Source organism: Dermacentor variabilis, chromosome 1, assembly GCF_050947875.1.
Source record: "Dermacentor variabilis isolate Ectoservices chromosome 1, ASM5094787v1, whole genome shotgun sequence".
Lineage (NCBI taxonomy): Eukaryota > Metazoa > Arthropoda > Arachnida > Ixodida > Ixodidae > Dermacentor > Dermacentor variabilis.
In genome coordinates, this window is record NC_134568.1 from 169,474,016 (window position 1) to 169,496,226 (window position 22,211).

The window sequence follows — 22,211 nt, forward strand, 5'->3', positions numbered from 1 at the left end:
TATACTTTTGCCCACGGATATACATGCATTTGCCTAAACTTCGTCCTTCTGGTTTCAAGCGGCTTCGTGACTTTTTAAGCTCGTCATTTTCAACACTGTACTGCGTAAGAATAATTAAATAAGCAATACTGAAATTGTCCGACTGCAGGATTCGAGCACAGGGGGTCTAGCACCGAAGCCAGATAGCGAAACCATTGCGCTATGGAAGCATGCATCGTTACGCGATATGAAACGCCCATATGAATTTATCGCGGGCAAGCCAGCGCCTAGAGACGCTTCGCTCCATTGAGGAAGTAAAGAGATAGGAGGGAGCATTACGTCACACAGCCAGCCTTGGCAAGCGAATGCCCCGTGAAGCCCGTATAGTTGCTCAGTGGTGGCTCAATACGTGACCTCTTGCGCGGAGATCACGGAGCGAGAATCGAGATTTGCTGAGACGCTTGGTTCCCCCTAGCTACGCCAGTAGTTTTTATTCGGTGCGCGTTTGTTCAGCGGCCCTCTCGTGTCTCTGCCTACAGAGCGGGAACACTAAAACCAACCGCACACTTTGACGTGCGATCACGTGTTGGGCCGACAGATTTGGCTTCAGTAGCGTTGCTGTATGCTCCTTCCTATTATATCTTTCCTCCATGCTTGGCGCGTTCGATTTGGCCACCTCGACACGCTCAATCGTTGCAATTAGCAGCGACTGCGCGTGTTCGCAGCGTCTTCTGCACTTCGAAGACTATAGATTGCTCTGAAATTTGCCACAGCGAAGGCATATAAAGCGTAATAAACAAATCCACAAGTATGTCTGAATCCACAAGCACGAAGATCAGACAAATCCATGTACAGCCCATCATTCCCATGGTGGCTCAACGATTGCAGCGCCAGAGTTCCCTCTAGTGTATTGTAGGAAACCCTATGGGTTTCGCGCGTCTCTGAAGCATGGTATCGAGTGCGGAAAGAAAAGGGAAAAGCGAGAACTGGCCCCGTTTAAAGGTGCAACGCATGCTTCTGACACTGCGTTTGAACGTTGGCCGTGGTGGGCGTCTCACTGCTAAAGAAGTTCTTGTCGCAGCCACGTTGTGATATGGTCATGTGAAGGAGGTCTGTATGGCTCTGGGCTTACTAAATAACTTTGCAGGCACTCAACATATGAGCAAGGTTATCGTCGCGAAGTCTGCGATCGCATTTATTTCGCTATCCGCGCAGCTGCCGATGGCAGCTTTTAGTACAAGCCCGAAGCATTCGAAAAGCCCACCAGCCAATGCATCCTCCCCGAAGTCATTCGGAAAGTGTTACCGTGAGCAAAGTTTGTTCTCACGTGTCAACATCTTCATGTGGATTGCGAAGCGCCGCCAGCAGAACTTTTGTGCAGTGTGTGACTAAACATGACTCAACTAACAAATGTACACCTTGATTGCTTCTCATGAAAGCGAACTAATGAGTTTTTCTTTTTCTTGCAGGCACTGGTTTTCCTGGCCAAAATACACCGCCTGTATTCGATTTCAAACGAGAGTGGATTATCAGCGAAGACGAGGAAGTCGGTAAGTTGACGTCGCCGTTGTTTATTATGCGTGCTGGTAGCTATCGCAGGCACATACGCCCGTCTTGAGTGCCTCGATACTAACCTCTGGTCGGCATCGCGGCACTCACGAAGGAATGCAATCAGAAAACGTTGCTTCGTCTCAGAGATGCTGCATATTTGGAGTGTGCGTTCGTCCGGGAACGTTAAATTCCACACGAACACAGGATCTACGTGTGAGCAACTCGCCTAGAGAAGAAGACCAATGCGAATTAGACCTACTGAAAAGTGCGCGACGAGCGCCTAATTTTATTGGCGCGCTGTCCGGTAGCGGAATCGTTTCAGCAGCGTACGACCCTGGTAGTAAATTAGTGGAGCGGTCAAGAGCGCAAAATCTAGTCTAGCACCAAGAGGGCATGCACAGGGGGCACCCTCGCACGCGTCTGCTGCTTGTACGTCCCGTGAGGAGGAGGACAGCGCTATTGGGAACGAAGTCGTAGCCGCGCGCTCACTTCAAAGCCAATCTGCTATCTTGGAGCGCGGACGCTGTTGCTCAGAGGCCCTGGGTGAACAAAGCACGAGTAAGGTCGCTATGGATACGACGCTCCGGCGGAGCAACATAACGGAGCGCTCCCACACACTATGTAGCTCACATGACAGGTTGGCATTAATTTAGATATCAGTGCCATTACCGGTGCGTCGCAACGAAGGCCGCGGCGGCACAGCGGCAGAGCGCGAGTTCCGGTTCCCGAGGGGTATGGCGCCCAGCGAGCGTAGCCGGCGCCGGCGCCGAAATCGTGCGGACCGGTCTCGTGGCCGACACGAAGCGCTCGGATCACGATCAGGACTATCTGATGACGTCAGGCCCTGGGGCGGCTTGCCATTGGTCCGCCGCGAGGGGCGCGCTGTCCCTCGTGGCGCGCCAGCCATCCATCTCTCCTCCCTCGCCGAGGTCAGAGCTGGTAGAAAGCAGAAGCCCGAAACGTCACGTTACAACGTGACTGACGAAAATAAGGCGGACTAATAAAACGTTGCCTGCTACCCGTATTGATGGCAGCGCCAAGGGATCCTCCTGCTAATGGCCGTATTGTTGAAACGTGCGCGCGGCGTCACGAACGGGGTTCCGGGAGCGCGCCGCCCGGAACGGCCGGTGTGCGGCGCTGCCGCCGGACGACCCCCTTTTGAGGATGGGGGAGCCCTGCGACTGGTGAAACGGTAGGTTCTTCACGGCGCCGTCCAACGGTGCTTCGCGCGACGTGTGTCGCGGCGCGAAAATGCGACCCCCCCCCCCCCCCCTGCACGAACCCCTCTCCCGCCATTAGTTGTGGCGAAGCTCCGCAACGAAACAAACAAGCAAATAACACATGTGCTTGTCAAAAGAGAGAGAGAAAAAAAATATCTATGTGCCGTTACTGTTACACGAGGATTAAGAGTAACCGGGACGAAGGCGCTCGTGTTTTTGTTGGCTTCTTTTATTTATGTGTTGTGGTTTCCCCCAATTCAACACAATGCTGGCTTGAATGTCTATTTGCATACTGTGTATGGCGTTGGAAACTGAGTTACCCTTCGTCGCTTTCTGCTATAATTAATAATAGCTTACAACATGAAGAAGCATGTATTCCTGAGTGACAGCTGTATTATGTCCTCATAGCGTACATAATAGAAACGTTGCTGTAAACAACACACAACTACGTGCTCCCACTCTAGGAACTAAGGACATTGATATGAAGGCTGACCTTTAGCAACCACATATCAACGCGTCGGCTGCGTACTTTTCTGATGGCGCAGGTAACTTCTTGGTGGGAGGAGCTTGAAAGCGGCGGTTATGTGAACTATGGTACATCAAGGTTGGGTTAAATATGGGCATCACCTGGTGTTGTTGGAAGCGGAGTGGACACGGGACTACAGCATCTAACCACTCGTAACACATGCTAAGCATTCGAATGTAAGCACTAAGGCTCTATAATGCAATAATATGATTGGTAGTAAGAAATACAACCACCTAAAACAAGTGAAAGGAAACAAAAAGTGACGGGCGCAGATTCGGACCACCTAAACTCGGCTAAGGGGCATCTAGAATAATTCTCAACGCGCGAAATTTTTTATTTTCTATTTGCTGTTTATCACTGCTGAGATAGTTTCAAATGGCGTTTGAACTTAAACGCAGATTGGGAAACCCGGTCGAGTTAGGTACGAGAAGGCGGCGAGTATTTAAAACAAGGTGCCTTGAGTGTCCAGGGGGGATATTCTGTAATTGTCCACCTTATAGACATTTCCATTTCGTCTGCTGCTGATGTGCTGATTGGCTGTGGGTGCATGTCTCCTTCGGACGCGTACCCAGCCAATCAGAACTTCAGCAGCAGACGAAATGGATATGTCTACAAGGTGGACAATTACAGAATATCGTCCCTGGACACTCAAGGCACCTTGTTCACTAGATCATGTCCACTAGGTGGACATTTACAGAATTGGAACTCGACCCAGGAACTCGACCTAGATCCCACTACGGTGCGTTTTCGCCAAAGGTCAATGGGGACAGACATGCTGGCGAAACTGTAAACACAAGTTCGTGTCAGAACTACCGCTACGGCTTTGTATTTACCCCAGAACACAGGCAGCCTGTGTTGCGACTGCACGACAACAGTTATGTTTGTTTTGGCTTATATGTAGTACAAAGACGCAACGGCGGGAACGACGAAAGTCACGTTTCAAGAGTACGTTTTTTTTTCGTGCTAAATGTGTTGCGCAGTGCGCGCATTCCCTGGATAAGACACAGGGACTCACGTTCCAAATGAGTATGGTCTTTCCAAAGCTAGAGTTTACTTTCTTTGAATGTCTACAAGGTCGTGAGGTTTGTGAAGTCGGGGATATCGAGTCAGTTACTGAATACTTTCCTTGTATTTCGACAACTTGCAGCTTTCCAGCCTTGCAACTGTGGGCAACTTTCGCATTGACTTCATACGAAAGCAAACTGAATACAGCGATAGGATTATTGTCGCAAATCTTACACAGCTATCAAACTCTCATTTTACAAAAAGTGCTCTTTCTGTAGAGAGTTGGCATCAACTGAAATGAAGTATCAAGGTTTCGCTAATACACTTTGATGGTGGCAACTATAGTATTGTTACGATCGGCCAGCGGGGGTAGTGACCTTCTAGCCTCTCCTGCACCACTGCGACGACTCGCTTCGTCAAGCTAACAATGCGTCCCCTCGGACAGGCCTGCGGCGACAGCAAGGCGAGACGCGTTTGGTAGATCGAGTGTTGTTTTTGGTTGACTGTCGCCGTCACGGACGATGGGAGCAAGAGACTCCTGGAAAAGGGTGCTCTACGGTGGTTCCTCACGAACTCCAGTAACCGCCACGGTCCTTTGACAGACTCTCCAGCTAACTGCTGGGTCATCCCAGGAAACAAGGCACGCCAGTTTGAGTCGAGCGTAACAATCCATGTCTACGAAGCTCACCTCATTCTGTGTTCTCATTTCTCTGTGTTCAGTGAACAAACGGAGTGATTGTGTGCACCCTCGCCCTCAACTTCGATTTAATCCACGCTCTTCGTCCACGCTCCGATTGGACGAAGCTAGGACGGCAGATTTTCCACGCCTAGGGATCTAGGGAGGACAGAGGGGTATTTAAGCGGAGAGAGAGAGAGAGAGAGAGAGAGAGAAAAGACAGGGAGGTTAACCAGAGATTATCTCCGGTTGGCTACCTTGTACTGGGTGAGGGACAAGGGGATGCGATAGGGGAGCGAGAGAAAATGATTTAAAAAAACTAGAAAAAACACACACACACGCGTACACACGATACACACTGTCACGCAGACTGTCACGCAGTCTGCGAAGGCGTTCCTAGTGTTACGCAGTGTCACCGTCCAATCCTACGTCACACCGTGTACAGTCACAATTCGTCAGAAAGTCCCGTGTCTTTGAAGTACCACAGCAGCACCTTCATAGCGGATCGCGCTGATGTTCGCGTAGGCCAGTTTCCAAGGATGTTGTTTTCTGTAATTGGGCGCTTGTCCAGTTTGTTTAGGGTGGCTGACAGGACTGCTCTTTGCTGGTAGCAATGAGGGCACTCACAAAGAAGGTGCGTGATTGTTTCATTGTACCCGCAGAATTCACAAAGTGGGCTCTTGGCCATTCCGATAAGAAAGGAGTACACATTTGAACATGCTACTCCAAGCCATAGACGGACTAGAAGGGCGCATTTATGTCGTGGAAGGTCGGGCGGAATACGGGTCCAGCTGTAAATTAGGGTCCAGGGTATCAACGAGCGCACTTGGGAACTCGGATGAATTCCATTGTGCCAATGTTAGGTCACGCGCAAGTGCGGAAAATTTTTTCGCTGCGTCTGCTCTCGAAAGACGAACGGCAACGCAGTTGATGCTGTCATTAGCAGATAGGGCAGCTGCGTCTCCTCGATCATTGCCATGTATACCTCAGTGACTAGGCAACCACTGATATATTATATCGTGTCCTTCGTCAACTATGCGATGGTGGATTTCTCTGATCTCTGCGACGAGCTGCTCATGTGATCCATGGCTCAGTGCTGAGAGTACACTCTGTAGGGCTGCCTTGGAATCACAAAAGATGGACCATGCATGGGGTGGTTCCTCCTGAATGGAATGAAGAGCCACACGCAGGGCTACCAGTTCAGCAGCTGTCGTTGACGATACATGTGACGTTTTTAGCTGTATTTTGACGGATCTTTTTGGTATCAGCACAGCGGCAGCTGAACTTGTAGGTGAGATTGAGCCATCGATGCAAATGTGTACGCGGCCACTGTGCACCTAATCTAAAAGCGGACTTCTTGGGCTCCTCAGGGTGCTTCAATTCAGTCATCCTAGACTGATAAAAGGCAACGTTCTCCACTCTACATGTAGATATTGTAAATAAAACCAGTATTCCTCGTTCTCGATGAGAGCATGTTCCGCCCTTGTACAAGTCCTTAGCGTGGATGGGTCGGACGACAGCATGGGCCAGCTACCCCTTTTGACATGACCGACACCAACTCTTACAGCATTCGTAAATGGTTCCCTGGGCGCAGTGCGCTATCGCGCAAGCGATTTATTGCAATCTAAAGATACGCATAAGGTAAGCTTTGATGCGACTGGATGCTTGATGTTGAAACACTAGATGCAGAAAACTATTGCAGTGCATACAGACGAGGACGCAAGTCACATGAACGCACAGAAAGGGCGCTAACAAGAAATGAACTAGTGTTGTAATGCCGGCTTGTTCATATGGCATCTTGGAAAACTATTACAGCGCATGCACGCTAGATGCGGGATGCGTGCGAGTGACTGGTCAGGGTGATCATCAATAGTCGATGTTCAATTGTGTTGGTACGCTATATTAAAAATTATCGCGCTGAAAGAAAAATATGAGTATGTGCGTGTCGTGTGTATTCGTGTGTTTGTGTGTACGTGCGTGCGCGTCTGTGCGCGTGTGTGTGGCGAACTTTAATTCGTCCAATGACCTTCACGAGTGAAAGTCTACGTAACTGAGAACATCGTGAGATAAAGAGAGAAGATAATCACGTTTTCTGCAAAGGTAAGGACATATATGCGAGCTGGTGTGGGGACAGGAAGCAGCGCAGAAAACGAGCTCAATGGGAAGAAACAAGACAGAGTGCCGTCTTGTTGCTTTTTTTCTTGGTTGAGCCGCATTCCGAGTCTCCTACAAGTGTGCAACCGATTAAGGAGGGTGTCAGGCAAGGAGACAATCTCTCCACGGCTATTCAGTGCATCTTGGAACAAGTGTTCAAGTTATCAGATTGGGGAGAATTAGGTGTGAGGATCAACGGGAACATGTCAGCAACCTGTGGCTTGCAGATGACATTGTCCTGTTCGGAAACACTGGAGATCACTTAAAACACAGGATTGAAAACCTTAACAAGCAAAGTTTAAGGGTAGGTTAGAGGATTAATATGCAGGAGACTAAGGTACTGTTCAACAGCACGGCGACAGCAGAAAAGTTCATGATTGATAGGAAGCAATACATTTGTCTCTAAATTTCTTCCCTGTTCCATTATCAGTGTTGACCAGTGAACAGCACGCTTCGGCTATTTGTCCCGTTTTTCAAGTGCACAGATTTCGCAGTTACGCAGGAAACGGGTTGGCGGCGGCTCGAGTGGCACCAGGAAGTGAATAATGTTGCCAATGTTCGTAGGGAGCTATATCGGAAGCGCTAACTGTAGGGATCCCAATGGACGCTTTTTAAGCTTGACGAATGTGACCCAATTTTGCAGCCTTCCCAGGAATGCTAGGCGAGAGTGCGCTTGGTGGACGGCATAGCGAAACACCAAACATCTTGGTACTCGCGTTTTTTCTGGGTCAGTTTCGAGGAGGCGCTTCGCGCACCGGAGCTGTTCGCGGGAACAGGCGCTGGTCTCTTACGATGGCGAGCACATCATAGCGAAGACAGCCAGAAAAACACTATACGAAAGGAAAGCTTGGAAAATCGACCGCTTTCCTTTTTATAAATCCTAGGCATATACGTAGAGCTGAACAACATGCTCACAGGTGGTGTAAATTTTGTCTCAGCATTTGCGCATAGTCACACTGTGTGAATGAAAACATAGAAGCCTGACATGGGATGTGCACACATCACTACTAAATTCTTTGTTCGGCTGCGCAACATCAGGCTGCTCTGGTGTTTGCTTCGGTTAAGCTCTGCACGTAGCAGCACGTCAAACAAGCGCCCCCCCCCCTTGAACCTCGAACTAGTGTTTGAGAAACAGAGTGGGCTTGTTGTCTTTCTGTGCTCACTGGCGTAAATGCACGAGTTGCGCGATAGTCTCCATAAGCCGAGAACAGTGTTGCTCGCCGCTCCAGAAAGCTTCCTCGTGTGAATGTATTGGGCATTTCAGTTTGCTCAGAAAATGCTTGGTCAGCACTCAGTTGATGCTCACACACACACACACAGACACGCACACACACACAAACACACGCGCGCGCACTCACGCACGCACGCTCTCTCTCTCTCTTCAAACATCAAACGTGTGTAATCCTACGTATCATATAGTTTTGAACGTGGAAGCCCGAAGCCTCCCAAAGCTTTTGCAAACAGTGGAAATGTATATTGCAGTTTGTTCTAAACGAGACGAGAGAGAGGGAAGAAAAGCACCGTAGGGACAGCAGCTATACAAGCCCGACAACTGTTGCGAAATATTTCAAATGGATGAACTCATCGTTCGCTTACTACTGAGCCATGTTATTTCATGCCGTTAGTGTAGCTTCTGTTAGCTGCTTCCTCCGGATCAGTGCCTATGTAGTTACACCGGGTGTATTGCTATAGTTTTTAGTGACCACTTTTGCCGAACACAGAAATGTGTTCTGTAATTAAGCCATTGTAAAATGGGAATTGGGGGCTCCTTCGGCGCTTAATGTGTCGACGGTTATGTACTTCAAATAAACTTTAAAATTATGGGGTTTTACGTGCCAAAACCACTTTCTGATTATGAGGCACGCCGTAGTGGGGGACTCCGGAAATTTCGACCACCTTGGGTTCTTTAACGTGCACCTAAATATAAGTACACGGGCGTTTTCGCATTTCGCCCCCATCGAAATGCGACCGCCGTGGCCGGGATTCGATCCCGCGACCTCGTGCTCAGCAGCCCAACACCATAGCCACTGAGCAACCACGGCGGGTTTTCAAATAAAGGACTTTGAAATTACCTTATAATTTACGTTTTCTATTTTTCCATGCTTGTGAAGACTAAAAGCGAAGAAGAAAGTGGCAGAATCGCTGGATACGCTCGCACACAGCGACGTGTTTTCCTTGACAGCTTGCTTATCATTTGAATAAAGCAAGTGACGTGACATCAGGGTATCGGCCTGTCATCTCTTCCTGCTGCAACTTGAAAGACTTGACGTTGATACTGCCTTTCATGATTTGCCAACTTAGCCAATCTGCGAACATATATTGGAGTTCCGGCTGCTGCCTCTTGGAATTGTCACTACACTTCTGTCTCAAAGGGCGAATGTACTTATGGAGAAGATTCATCGCTATGGTCGCAGCTGGGCGCACGACAGCCTTGAAGCCCACCTTCTCAGAAAGAGTGGATGAGGCCTTATGCTTTGCTTATATGAACTCAAGAACTGCCCCGGGCATGTGCTACGTATAGATATAGCTTCAACTGCTTGGCTTCGCAAAAGAAAAATTACAGGGTCTTTTAAGATCTCTCTTAAGAGGTGAACGGCGAAAGCCTACTCTTCCTCCTCTTATCATTCGCCTTTCTCTTTGCCTCTTCTCTTTATCTTCTTTCATTTAGTCATTACTGCTCACTACTAAGCATTTTTAGTCATTTGCAATCAATTGTGGTCATTACAAGCCGTCGTTAGACATGTTGGTCATATTATAGTCATCAGTAGTCATTACAAGTCATTTCAGTCATTATTTGTCATTACTGGTCATTACTAAGCATATTTAGTCATTTCTAATTAATTGTACTCGTTAGAAGTTGTCGTTAGACATATTGGTCATTTCGTAGTCATTACTAGTCATTGCAAGTCCTTTCAGTCATTATTAGTCATTACTGGTTATTACTAAGCATTTTAGTCATTTCTAATCAGTTGTTGTCGTTACAATTTGTCGTCAGACATATTGGTCATTTCATAGTCATTAGTAGTTATTACAACTCATTAGTAGTCATTATGAGTCATTACTAGTCATTATTTACCTCTACCAACTTCTGTTATAACGTTATCATTCACTAACTATCACTATCGATCTTTTCATTCTTTAATCTGTCTTCATATGGCGTGATGACGCTTCGGCGGACACTCCGGCGGTCAGGTCTGCTGACACAAACTTCACCATGAGTCTAGAAAGGCATTCGCCTTAAAAAAAAAAAAAAGAAAATCTCGAACTCCAGTGGACCTTTGATTCTCTTGAGCTTAAGTACTGCGAACAGCAGCTAGATGAGCCTACGAATCATCTATGTGATTAGAAACTGCCTCGTCATCTTGAGAAGGAATGCGCGGTACTATTGGAAAAACTTGAAAAAGCTCCACTGGTAGGAACTCCTGGGAGCTCCTGGGCAAAGCCAAGAGGTTCCACTGCAATTTGAAGAAGCATGCTGTTTGCATGAGATCCACTAGCAAGCAGAATATGCAAGGCACGTTTCGTTAATGGGCCCTCCGCAAGGTGTCCTTTACTGAGTTCACCCTTACTCCTGGCACTCTGTCGTTTGTGCATTTGCTTCACGACCCGTGCATCTGGAACATTGTGCGTGGACTGCAATGCGATCGCCAGTGGAGCAAAAGTTGAGCGCGACGTTGCACCAACGTTGCAGACACCACGTCTCGATCAACAGCGTGGCACGGTGCGTGATGCGAGCCCAACAGAAAATTGTTGGCGTTTGTCCGCGCTCAATGTAAGCATCATTCGTTCACTTGCGCAAATCGGCCGCGGCATAGTGATTAGAATGCTTGCACTCAGAATACATAGGTGTTGGTTTGATCTGAGAAACGCCTGCGCATGGTTGCTATGTAGGATGCCTCGAGTTTCTCGGTCGCCTGAGTTTGCTCGACGACGGTCAGTGAACAAAGATAATGAAGAACGCGTGAAAGCAGCAGACGATAAAATGTAGAGATAAAGCCACGCGTGTCAACGCGAACGCATCCAACGCACGCCGCTTCCTGGTTTAGAGAACAGAATACTGGACAATGTTACGCGCCAGCGCCGCGTATTGCTGTCAACTCAATGTCGCAATACCGCTATCTATCTACACACTCGGCGCAAGCCGCTTGCCACACCTTTCTAGGGCGCATCAGGGGCGCGTCTCCTCTTTCGGGGATTATCTGTTTATCCACCGTCGAATACGAACAGTGCAGACGTGGTGCACATCTCACTCCAGCCCTTTTCTTTCTTTCGAATAAGTTAAAAGATAACATTTTTTTCTAGACTTACTTGCACATGTAATGCACTGGATGGAACGATAAACAAATGAAAGAAGGCACCGATGGTTTGATCACGTGACTCATTTTTCGGCCGCCCGAAAGGTATCTCCCAAGTGATGATAACTCAAGAGTGAATCTATATAAAGCAATGAAACTAGAGGCGTACCGAGAGCTGAATTTTACGTTCATACTACCAGCTCATTCATCTGAGGACGTCGCCAGGGCTCACGAAGATCCATAACATTGCCAAACTCGGGCTTTCCTGCATAGCACCCCAGATACCATTTTAACTTTACATCACGCAGTGCCTGAACCAAAGTGCAAAAGACGCGCATACAAACCTTATCAACCATTCCTTGCTCAAAGCTGCTGATAGCAGTAATAGCAAGCAAAAAATTACCAATTTCAATTAAGAGCAGTTTTCTTGCAATTGACACTCAGCAGGCTAAACGTGACAAAACGTTGTTCTTTTGTGCTACTTCAGCACAGACCTGTGGCTATGCTCTTGGCGCTAATTATGAGCGGCGCGCATTCACGTGCCACCCTGACATCTGGATCCAGAAAAAGTGCCTTATTTTTAGCGAATAATGTATACTCAGTGCGTCTGTTGTATGCCGCTCGACAAAAAGAGTACCTTATGCACGTTCTCTTCGCTGAAAGGGGTGAACGAATGCGTTAACAGAAAGCGGCTTGTTACAGAATTGAGGGAGAGAATATGCAAGGAGAAGCTAGACCTGTTACAAGCACTACAGACTGTCTCTCTCATTAACAAATGAGCTAAGTTTCAGTGGCTAGGCTACGCTTTCAATGCGCTGTTCGTTTGAAATACGTTGGATGGCCATGTAGAATCACCAATCATACGAAACCACAAAGATCTTACGCTTGTGTGGAATCTCTTCGTGTTCACTCTTATACAAAAGTCCCAATACTACAGATCACATATCTCCCATGCACGCTCAAGGTAGCTTATATATAGTTAGTCAGTTATGGTGCGGTTTCGTTCGTCCACTCATCTGCGAAACTTTAAACTTGTATGGCTGTTCGCAGACTCTTTCCGGCACTTTCTCATGTTTACGAAACCGTGCGTGTTTACATGGATCCTTGCAAACTCTTCTGTGCCTTCCTTAACTCTTGTGTAAGGAATTTCGCATGTATTAGTATTCTTATATCGTAATTAGTGTATTTGAGTGCTTCTCTTTCATTTGCTCCTCTCCTCTTTAAATTCGTATCTCTGAAAAAAAATTGCCAAGAAAACATGTGCAAGTAAGTGCATCTGCTGGGCATTTAGCCGCGGAAGATTTCAGCCCGAATACACGGACGATGATCTGCCAACAATAGCTTGCGAAATAATGTTCGAGACGTCAGTGACAGAACGCATACGACGTTATGAAAGGTGCTTGAAACGAACGGCATCCAGCCCGCTGCCTTCGCTACCGCTGGTCGCGACGGTCGCCCACGCGCGATCGTAAACTCGAGAGCAGCGGACAGCGTCCTTCGGCACGGACCCTTCCTGTTGAAACCGCCGCCAGGCGACGTACAGCTCGAGAGCCGTTAATGCGGCGCGCGCGCGTCGCCGTGGCGCAGGAGCCAGCGGCGCCGACTTGGCAAGGGCCGTCACGCGCTGCCGCCGTCACGCGGCCCGTCACGTTGCCGGACACGGCGGCGGCCAAGGCCCCCAAGCGGCAGCGGCGGCATCAACCAGGACACCGCGATGACCGAATCTTGCACGGTTCCTCAAGCGCTGCTTGGCGGCGCGTGCTGGCGTACACGCCGTGCACGCGAGCGAGCCGTTTCCGCGTGCGCTGGACGGCAGCACCACCGGCAGCCCCAAATCTGCCGTAGCGTAGGAGCCGGTCACGACCCGGGCGTCCAGGGGGAGAAAGAAACCGCCCGGTGAGCACGGCGGCGCTGCCGTTTAGGGCTGCTGCTCAGGTAGCCCGCCGGCCGGACGACGCGCTGCTGCCTCCAATGGCGGCGGCGCGAGACAAAGAGAGCCGCCGCTGCTCGGGGGCCACTTTCTTCGGCGCGCGCCACGCGGGCGTTGCGCCGTTCTCTCCCCGCGCTCTGGGTCGTCGCGGGGTCTTTCGGGCCGCTAATGTTTACCGCGTCGAGTTTGTTCGGTTACGCATTTGGCGCACGGAGGCGAACAGGGCCGCCGGTCGCATCACTGCTGACCTGCTGACCCCGAAGCACGGCTATCGACGACCCAATGGTGGGCATAAAGCGCTGCGCTCGACACCGTTCGCTGAGAATGCGCTGGCGGCAGAGTATAGACTTCGTGCGGTATGGAACTCGGCAGCGCTGTCGTTAGCTGACTACCTCCGTGTGAGGTCCTTTAGTTGCTGGAGTGCGCAGAATAGAGGTAACTCTGCTAACGAATGTAACATCTGAATTTATTGCACATGGATAAAGGGATGATAAATGGAGCCTATATCCGCAAGTTAGCAAAGGCCTGCCAATGATGTTCATGAATTCACATGATACCCTGATGCTCATGAATTTAGATTTTATTCATACCAAGCTCGTGATGCTGAAAACTCATTCCTTCTTTCATAATCAGTAAGTGGTTTTGGCACCTATAACCCCGTAATTTAATTTTTTAACTCATTCCTTCTTTATTATGTGCCAACATGCCTGCAAGCTAAGTCTGCTCCTATAGTTTGCTTACCTGTTGGCACCCCATTGTCCCTCATTTATCCTTTGCCTTTTCCTGTCGCGTCTCCTTTCCTTTTATTCCACCGGATGGTAGCAAGCCAGTTTCCTTCTCCAGTGAACTTTGATATCCGCCCTGTTGTGGATTCTTTTCCTGCCTATTTCTCATTCAGCCTGGCTGAATATGTGCTTACGCCAGATATACGTGTTTCGTGATGTTACAATCGTACATGTTTAGCAAGGAGTAATGCTGGTCAGGCAAAAGATTTTGAGTCTAAGAAGATACGGTGCAATCCGCTCATGGTCTACGATGATGACCACGAAACTAGTAAACCCCGTAGGTATAATCAGTTATTGTTGCATCTTGACTGGCCTAAAATCTGCCGCTCTGGAACATTATAGCGCTGCCCTTCGTTTTATGCTTCCCTGCATTTTCGCAGTCTTGATATGGTTCAGCGTCCAAACAACTTACCTACTAAGCTATTCGGTGCTATTAAATTATTATTTACAACAGTACGTGAAGCTAATCTTATTTTTGGTCAAAGCAATGAAACCTTGCTGTAGAGAGACTCGGCCACGTTTTGGTGTTGGTCCTGAGTACAGCGAGACAGAAGATTCTTCCCTTGTCAGCCTCACATATTTACTAAGCATAGCTTTCGCCTGAGCGTTGGTGAAAAGCAGAGAATGCGCTGGTACCGACTAAGCCAGGGCTAGCGCTCTCTGGTTGTTACATCCCTAAAGCTCTCCTCCTGGGCAGGTCTAGTGGTTGTGAGCCTCACCAGCAAAGCATGAATGAGAAAATCAGGCCATACAGCTGCCAGATGCCTTGATTAGAATCATTTTTCGCAGTATTCTGATTGGAGAAACGCGTTGATCTTTCACACACCAAATTACAATGTTGAAGCGTAATTTTGCACTCGAAATCTGAAAATTTATTTTCTAAAGAAAACAAAATTTTTTGTTTACCCGCATATCACCTTAAAACTTGCCGAAACCCCTTGAACACATTTTCACTCACGCCGTTCAATAGCGCACAACGTGAGCTAGACATGCGAAGAAAACGAATACTAGCTTGTTCATTGTGCGCACATGCATGCATGCATGCGCGCGATAATGGTAGGCCGGCACATCTTCCTTGGCTCGCGTATGGAGCTGACCCTATTCACAGGATTACATTCTTTTATACTTAGCCTCGCCAAAACTACGGAGGGGCCTAAACTATTTATCAGCACGTGGAAGAATGAACAGTTAGTGAACACGAACAGCCTTTGCGCAGAACCAACATTTCAGCAATGACACTTGTCCCCTTCTCGAAACGTTGACTCTGGGCTGAGACTTGCCTTCTCCAACCACTGTTTATCAATTCGAATATCCATTTATCTTGGTCTTGTTTCTAGAATGATTGAACGGATCGGTTTCTTTCTTTCTTTCTTTCTTTCTTTCTTTCTTTCTTTCTTTCTTTCTTTCTTTCTTTCTTTCTTTCTTTCTTTCTTTCTTTCTTTCTTTCTTTCTTTCCCTCTCTTTCTTTCTTTCCTTCTAGTTATCTTACTAATATTATATTCGTTGCCGTTGCATAACATCGGAGTGCTCTCATGGCTTCCGAATTGCTGCACTTTTGGGCTACAGTATGTGCGCGTAACTTCGTTTTCACATCGTAATCCGTGATCGTTCGTTTCCTTCCCACGTTTCACTCTTCTTGGGCGGAGTGAACTCGACGGTACAGACCTCTGGTGCCTTAACAAGTTATCCCTGCCGCCTTCAGTGTTTCGCACAGCACTTACCCTCCTTAATTAAAACAACGCTGCCTCTCGCGTTTTGATCTCCGCATCTGAAATTCCCTTCAACTCTCGGGGCACTTTTCCGTAGTCTTCACCTTCCTTCTTCTTTGCTCTGTCTAATGTCAGCACCATGGGAATGGGATTGTCCTGAGATTTCCTTCACTGATGCCGCCGCCATTCTCTTCTCGCCCCTTCACGCATCCTGCCACATCTGTTGGAAGTCACAAGGGTGGGCTATGAAAACCAAAACGGCATGCGTAATAAAGGCACTATGACTCCCGTGTTATAGATCGAGCCCCCGCAGTGTCAGGTTACGCAAGTATTTTCAAGAAATTAGTTGACATAAGCAGGCCGAAGAATGAAAAAAATTGGCAGAATCCATCTCACGATAACTGTCGATGGTATTGCGCTTAGCATTGAAGCAATATAGCGACACGACGTATTGCCACCATCGAACCGCCTAAAATATGAAGCGTGTACTGCAGCGGAGCACTCTGCGCCTACTACTAGCGGCGCCGTCGCGAAGCCTGCGCGTGTCCTCCGAAATGCGCGGGGCTGAGAAACGCATCATGCGGCAGCCGGGCTCCTCTCTCGCTCTTTCTTTCTGGACACGCTGCGCCACCTTGAGGCGCTGCCGAGAAGTTCCCGCGTGGCCTCCGAGACGCTGGTAATTGTGCGAACGCTGAGAATTGTTCCTTCTCTGACCACACACCCGCCGGTGGCACACACTCAGTGACCCAAGTTGGGGAGAGGTTCATTGAAGGGAGGCACATACCCAGTGGGTTCACTGCGCAGCTCGCTAATGCATTAGCACGAAAGACACGTTCACTGAAAAGCGGCTCGTAGCTAGTGCTTTTGTGGCGCAGCTTACGAAGGTATCAGGCTGTTGTCCTTGAGGAACCCGTGTAAATTGGGTTCGATTCTTCCCAGCACAGAATAAATTTCAAAGGTTTTCTAATTCCACATCTGGCTGATCGAAATTCAGCGGGGTCCCGTTATTAGATCCCGTTATTAGCGCAGGCAATAGGGCGATGCAGCGCCAAGCTAAGCGCCGGGATATCACTGCAGCCGAAACGCTTTCGTTTAGCTGTGGAAGCCGAAGGCCACCGGCATGGTGTTTATCATTCTGACTACATAATTGCCACTACTGCAAAAGACAACACTTTATGCGCGACACATGCCTCACTGTATCCATTTGATTATTATTGTGCATAATGTAAGCATTGTTTGATATATTGAAGAAGGGAATAAATGGGTGACTCCGCACCATGCACCGTGCGGGAGAAGTGTGGCGTCAGCCGAGGCTGCCTTGTTTACTGTTAGGCTGCTTCACTGGCTATGCACGCAGCTCTCCTGCTCACGTGTACTTTAAACGCCGGTGATTTTGTGCAGTGCCCTACCTAAACGCATTAGTAGGTAAACCTGTTGCAAGTACGGTTGGGAAAGCGATTTCCTCATTTTGTGTCGTCGAGAGGCATGGAGTGGCCACTACTGTGGACAATGCCAGCGAGCTCGACGGTGCGTTTACTGAGGGTCACATTGTGCCCTGACGATTCCAATGTCCAATAGAGGCTTGCATGCACGTTTTTATGGCTTATCGTAGCAATAACATCTGGCGAAAGTAGCGCCATATGTGCAGTGTAAAAACGGCTGTTCGAGCAATGAATAAGTAATCCACAAGCATTATGCGGACTTTATTGTCTTCTGCATAAGTTCAGATGCATGCAAGTAACAGTTTATCATCAGACACTTTCCATTTGGGGCATTCAATCTGTTTCCGACGTTTGATTATTTACTCACAGGTATTAAGACCTTCGACCGAAGGAACGCGCACATATTTTATTGGCCAACGTCGCAGATGTTATATATACTCGTCAATCACGAAGCACGGCAGTTGGCTTTTCTGGTACATGCACTTGTGGGTGCATGAGTCTACGTCAGTACTTCAAATACCCGTTTTTATGGCTAATTTCAGGGCATTTCAGATTGCGTTGGGCGCCATACAGTGCTGTGGGATATCAACATTATCTGTTCAATGTTTCTTCCATATGCGAATAGCGCCGTACAACTGTGGAAGATATCGCTCCAACAAGCTCGCACTGAGACATCTGGTGTTTAAATAAATAGATATATTTATATACTAAACGGATCATACACTAAAAGATCGGCTAGATTGGTGGGGCTTTGTATAGCTTTCCCGGCACATCCGCTCTTGAACTGTATTAGTTACTGCCATTCACGACCAAAATATCAAGATATACCGTACAGGGAAGTTTAGCCGATTTATACACAACTTTCGGGAAGTGAAACTGTACTTGGCGCTAATTTTCTGCGATTTATTCGAACGGAAATGTATCACGTGAGAAATTTCATCAATTTATTTAAAAATCCGGACAGAACATTATTCAGACCAAGACATTTTTTAGAAGGCACTGGTATGGCTCAGAAATGCACATGTACCATGCAAATACAAGATAAGACCGACCTGGACAGCACTCGTGTAACCATACATGATCGGCACTACACGCGTTGAACAGCTGGAGATGCATCGTGTAAATGCAGGTGTGGTATTGTTGTTTCACACAATACTTTCCCTCAACGAAAGTTACACAGAACAACATTATTTATTCAACTTAATTGTCACTCCGATCACTTTGTCCAAAAACACTCATAATGAGTCGTGTGTCACGCGTTCTGCGCCTGAACGGAGGCAGAACGCGTGAAACGAGAAAATCGCACGATTCAAGCAGTTACAAAATGTGCTCTGCAGGCTTTTGTTATGAAACATGCTATGAAAACAGGTTCAGCATAGCTTGATCGTGCCATAATGTGTTTTCCTTTTTCAAGAACGCTGCAAATCGCGGTTATGGCGAGATCGTGACTGCATTTCTGATTTAATACCTTACGTGCAGGTGTGTAGCACTTACGGCTATACATTTAGTTTTTCAATCCCCTGCAATTTTCTCCTTTCAGTGACATTCGCAAGCTACGCTATCTTTTAACCTCGCGCACAAGTGACCGCCATCGCCATTTTAGGGAGACACTATTTTTCGGTCAAACTTGGAAAGCTCAGCTTTCATCTTGCAGTCCTAAAAGTTGAATCTATGCCGGGCCTTGAATTGGAACAAAGATTTAACTTCGTTATTTTGCGGTTCTGTGACTTCAGGGAGGGTCATTCAATTTTCAAACATATTTTCTTCCAACTTACAGAACCATAAAGCAAATATATGGCTCATCCGCGGTGCCTGAATGTCTATTCCATCGCCCTTCTGAGCTTTTAAATGTACATGTATTTTCATGCAATGCCACGCCACTCCGGAATACGCCTGTCTTGATAATGGGAAACATCCAAAGCCTTCATAGTCGCGCTTCGCCGACTATAGCACAAATCCCTGCAATGCATGAAGGAATCTTGCAGAGCGGCACACTGTAGCTTAGAGACCCTCGTTCGCGAGAACCACGTGCAATCAGCACTTGCGATGATGCCAATGATTAAGACAACGCCCGTGCGAAATAGGGTAGCGCCCGAACGTCCCCCCGAGTCTGAAGGAACGGCGTCACAAAAGCAGGCGGCGCTTGCTTGGAGCATGCACTCTCCGAGTGGGACTAATGATATGGGATCTAGCTTTTTGAAAGCTGCCCAGCGATCGCGAGAGCGTGTCGCTCAAACAACATCCGGGTTATTGTGTTGTTATTGTGTATGAGTTTCGGGTGTAGCGTAAGAGTGTCGGTATGCGTTTAGATTACGCATAAAACGGCCAGATCATGAAATTTTCTCCTTAACGCAGCTGTATTCCGTTGATTTTTGGTGACAGCAAGGTTTGCCTAGTGACTTAGTTGCCAGAAAAAAAAATTCGTTTAATGGAATCATCCCTCTTACGAGAACACTTACAGCTACTTAAAGTGAAAAGAGCTACGGAACAACACCACATCATGTCCCATTCAAGAGTTTAGCTGATCATTTTCAGTTCATGTTACTGTATGGTTTTTGACAGTGTATGGAGGCCTAAAAAGGTGTCTTGTACAAGGTGACCTGAAAAAATTAGCATGAAAGCAGCGAATGGGTCCTAAAGAATACTGGTCGACGTCACATTTTGTACACAGAATGCTGAGCATTTGCACTGCTGATATTTTACTGAATAACTAAACATGGATGATAACAAAATGGTTTATCATCACAATGTTCTGTGTAACATGTATTACAAGCAAGATCATTGCTAATACCGGTTTGAATTTTAAGCAATGGCCATTAGTGACACTTATCTGAGCTAATTTAATTCGTACCTTTCTCTCGCTTAATTGCCATGAACTGACTTAAGGTCACCGCAGCAAGAAATACGTGCCGTCATCATTCTTTGGCCACAAAGCCTCCATCGCAAGGGCTTCTTAAGCGGGATACGTTAGCGAGACCAAATAAACTGGTAAAGATATTGCAAAGTTTTTTTGTGTTTGTGGTTAACTATAGCGCTCTATTTAAGTGTGCGGAGTTTGAAGAATGAAGGTCTCTGTAAAATATTTTCCGAGCTGAGGCGATATTTAGACACTGTGTAAATACTTATATGCGCAGTTTAGATTATTTATCAGGCTGTTCTAATATAGGATTGGTCCCTGTAACGTAAAACTATTCCAATATGTTTTTGTTCCAAGCTCCTGACGTCAAATTTGCGTAACCGCCGACGTAAGCATCGGACGGTGGCCCACAAGTTTGTCTGAACAGACCAATCAAACACTATCCTCGTTTATAGGCGGTCACTTTCGTTTGTTTTGAAAACGAATAACATTGCATACACTGAGTGGCTTGTCTTATCTAACTGGCTGACAAGAGACGAGGAGCACGCTCAAGAGGAGAGGGTTTCGATGGGACCGAGGCAGTGCACTGAAAATCGATAACCGGATGAAGAGGGTGTTGCTGGCCTCTGTGATTAGTCCGCTATCCCTTACTTAGCTTGCGGTGGCTAGTCGAAAATAGCGGCGTCATGCAACGGAAGATTAAGAATGCCGCTAAAACGAATAAGCAAAGAAGAGTTGGCAGAGCGAAGTCGTAAACGTGCCGAAAGTGCTCGAAAACGTTACACTGTCACGCACAAAGTTTTATTGTACGCAAATTAACCCAAGCTCTCCGGCAGGTGCGAGTAGCCAGTGCCCGAGCGATCGGCGGCATCCATCTTTTATTCCTTTCGCAACGGGGCAGCCTGCGGCTATTCAGAAGAAAATGCAGTTTTGTTCGGCATATTAATGCATCTTTAACACGTACACGTCAATTCGACGCAATGAGTTTTCGTGCTTTTGTGACGTCGCGTGACAGGCCGGTGAAGTGTGCGTGCAGCCCGAAAACTTTTGACCAATAGACGAGGGCTAATGGCGAAAAGGCGTCGAATCAGAGACAACTGTTTTTCTTTTGTTCAGTCCAATCATGCATAATCAGTGTGTGCACGTCATATCAGATGGGGAGCTATCGCAGTTCTCGTGCGGAGGGCTGATTGCATAATTGGGATAGAAAAGTTTGGAATAGCATTACGTTATAGCCCCTTGATGTACCTTGAGATTTCTTGCGCAGTGCGTTACTGAATTACGTTTCCAAATTAGTCGTTGGGGGGCGCCCTTTTCTTTGTTGTTTTCGTCATGTTTCCTGTCTTGCGTCGTGCTTACAACCACACACCTGTTATTCCGTTCTTTCTTTTTTCATATTTGCCCCTTTTCTTTGGGATGCTTGCTGCTATCCTTGTGTGTTTTTCGCACTGGCCATAAAAAGGAAGTATAGCCGTCATCTCTTTGGGGCACCAGCACAGGCAACTAGAATTTCTGCAAAATGTAATTGCGAACGTTGCATCATGGGCCTCTGACGCAGGTTCCTATGTCCGTGAACGCCTGCGTTTTCTTAAGCGAGCGCTGGTATAAGATCAAGCTTTTTGAGGAGGCGCAGGAGAGGAGGCAGAGCGAGGCTTTAGTGCTTCAAACGCCTGTAGTTCAGTTACAACTTTACCTCTGCGCCGAATTTCCGCGTGATAATATCATAAAGGGCACTAGGGTTTTCAAAAACTCTAAAATAAATTTGACATTCACTTTAGCATACGCTAAAGAGAACGAAGGCGAAACCTGCCTGCTCCCGAGACATTCATTAGATTACTTCACATTTTCATTCCTGCTTGTTACTTCCTGCTACTGTTACTTCCTGTTACTTCTTTTCTCCCACCAAAGGTAGTTTGGTCGAGTGCCTTAATTAACTCTTTCTTAATTAACAACATTCTAATTAACACCAAAGGTCGTGAGTTCAAGTCCTTTAATCAACTTTAACCTTGTCTTAATGAACTTCGCCTTAACTAACACAAAATGTAGTGGGTTCGACTCTCGACCTTTACGATGGCAATTGGA

General features: G+C 47.4%; 1 protein-coding gene across 1 annotated transcript in view; it reads left to right on the forward strand.

Moving 5' to 3' along the window:
* Cad96Ca (tyrosine kinase receptor Cad96Ca) overlaps nt 1-22,211 on the forward strand; it is a 120,049-nt gene that overhangs the window by 57,889 nt on the left and 39,949 nt on the right. The window contains exon 2 of the mRNA XM_075699300.1: nt 1,449-1,529. Within this exon, the coding sequence (XP_075555415.1) occupies nt 1,449-1,529 (81 nt within the window). The remainder of the gene's footprint in view (nt 1-1,448; nt 1,530-22,211) is intronic.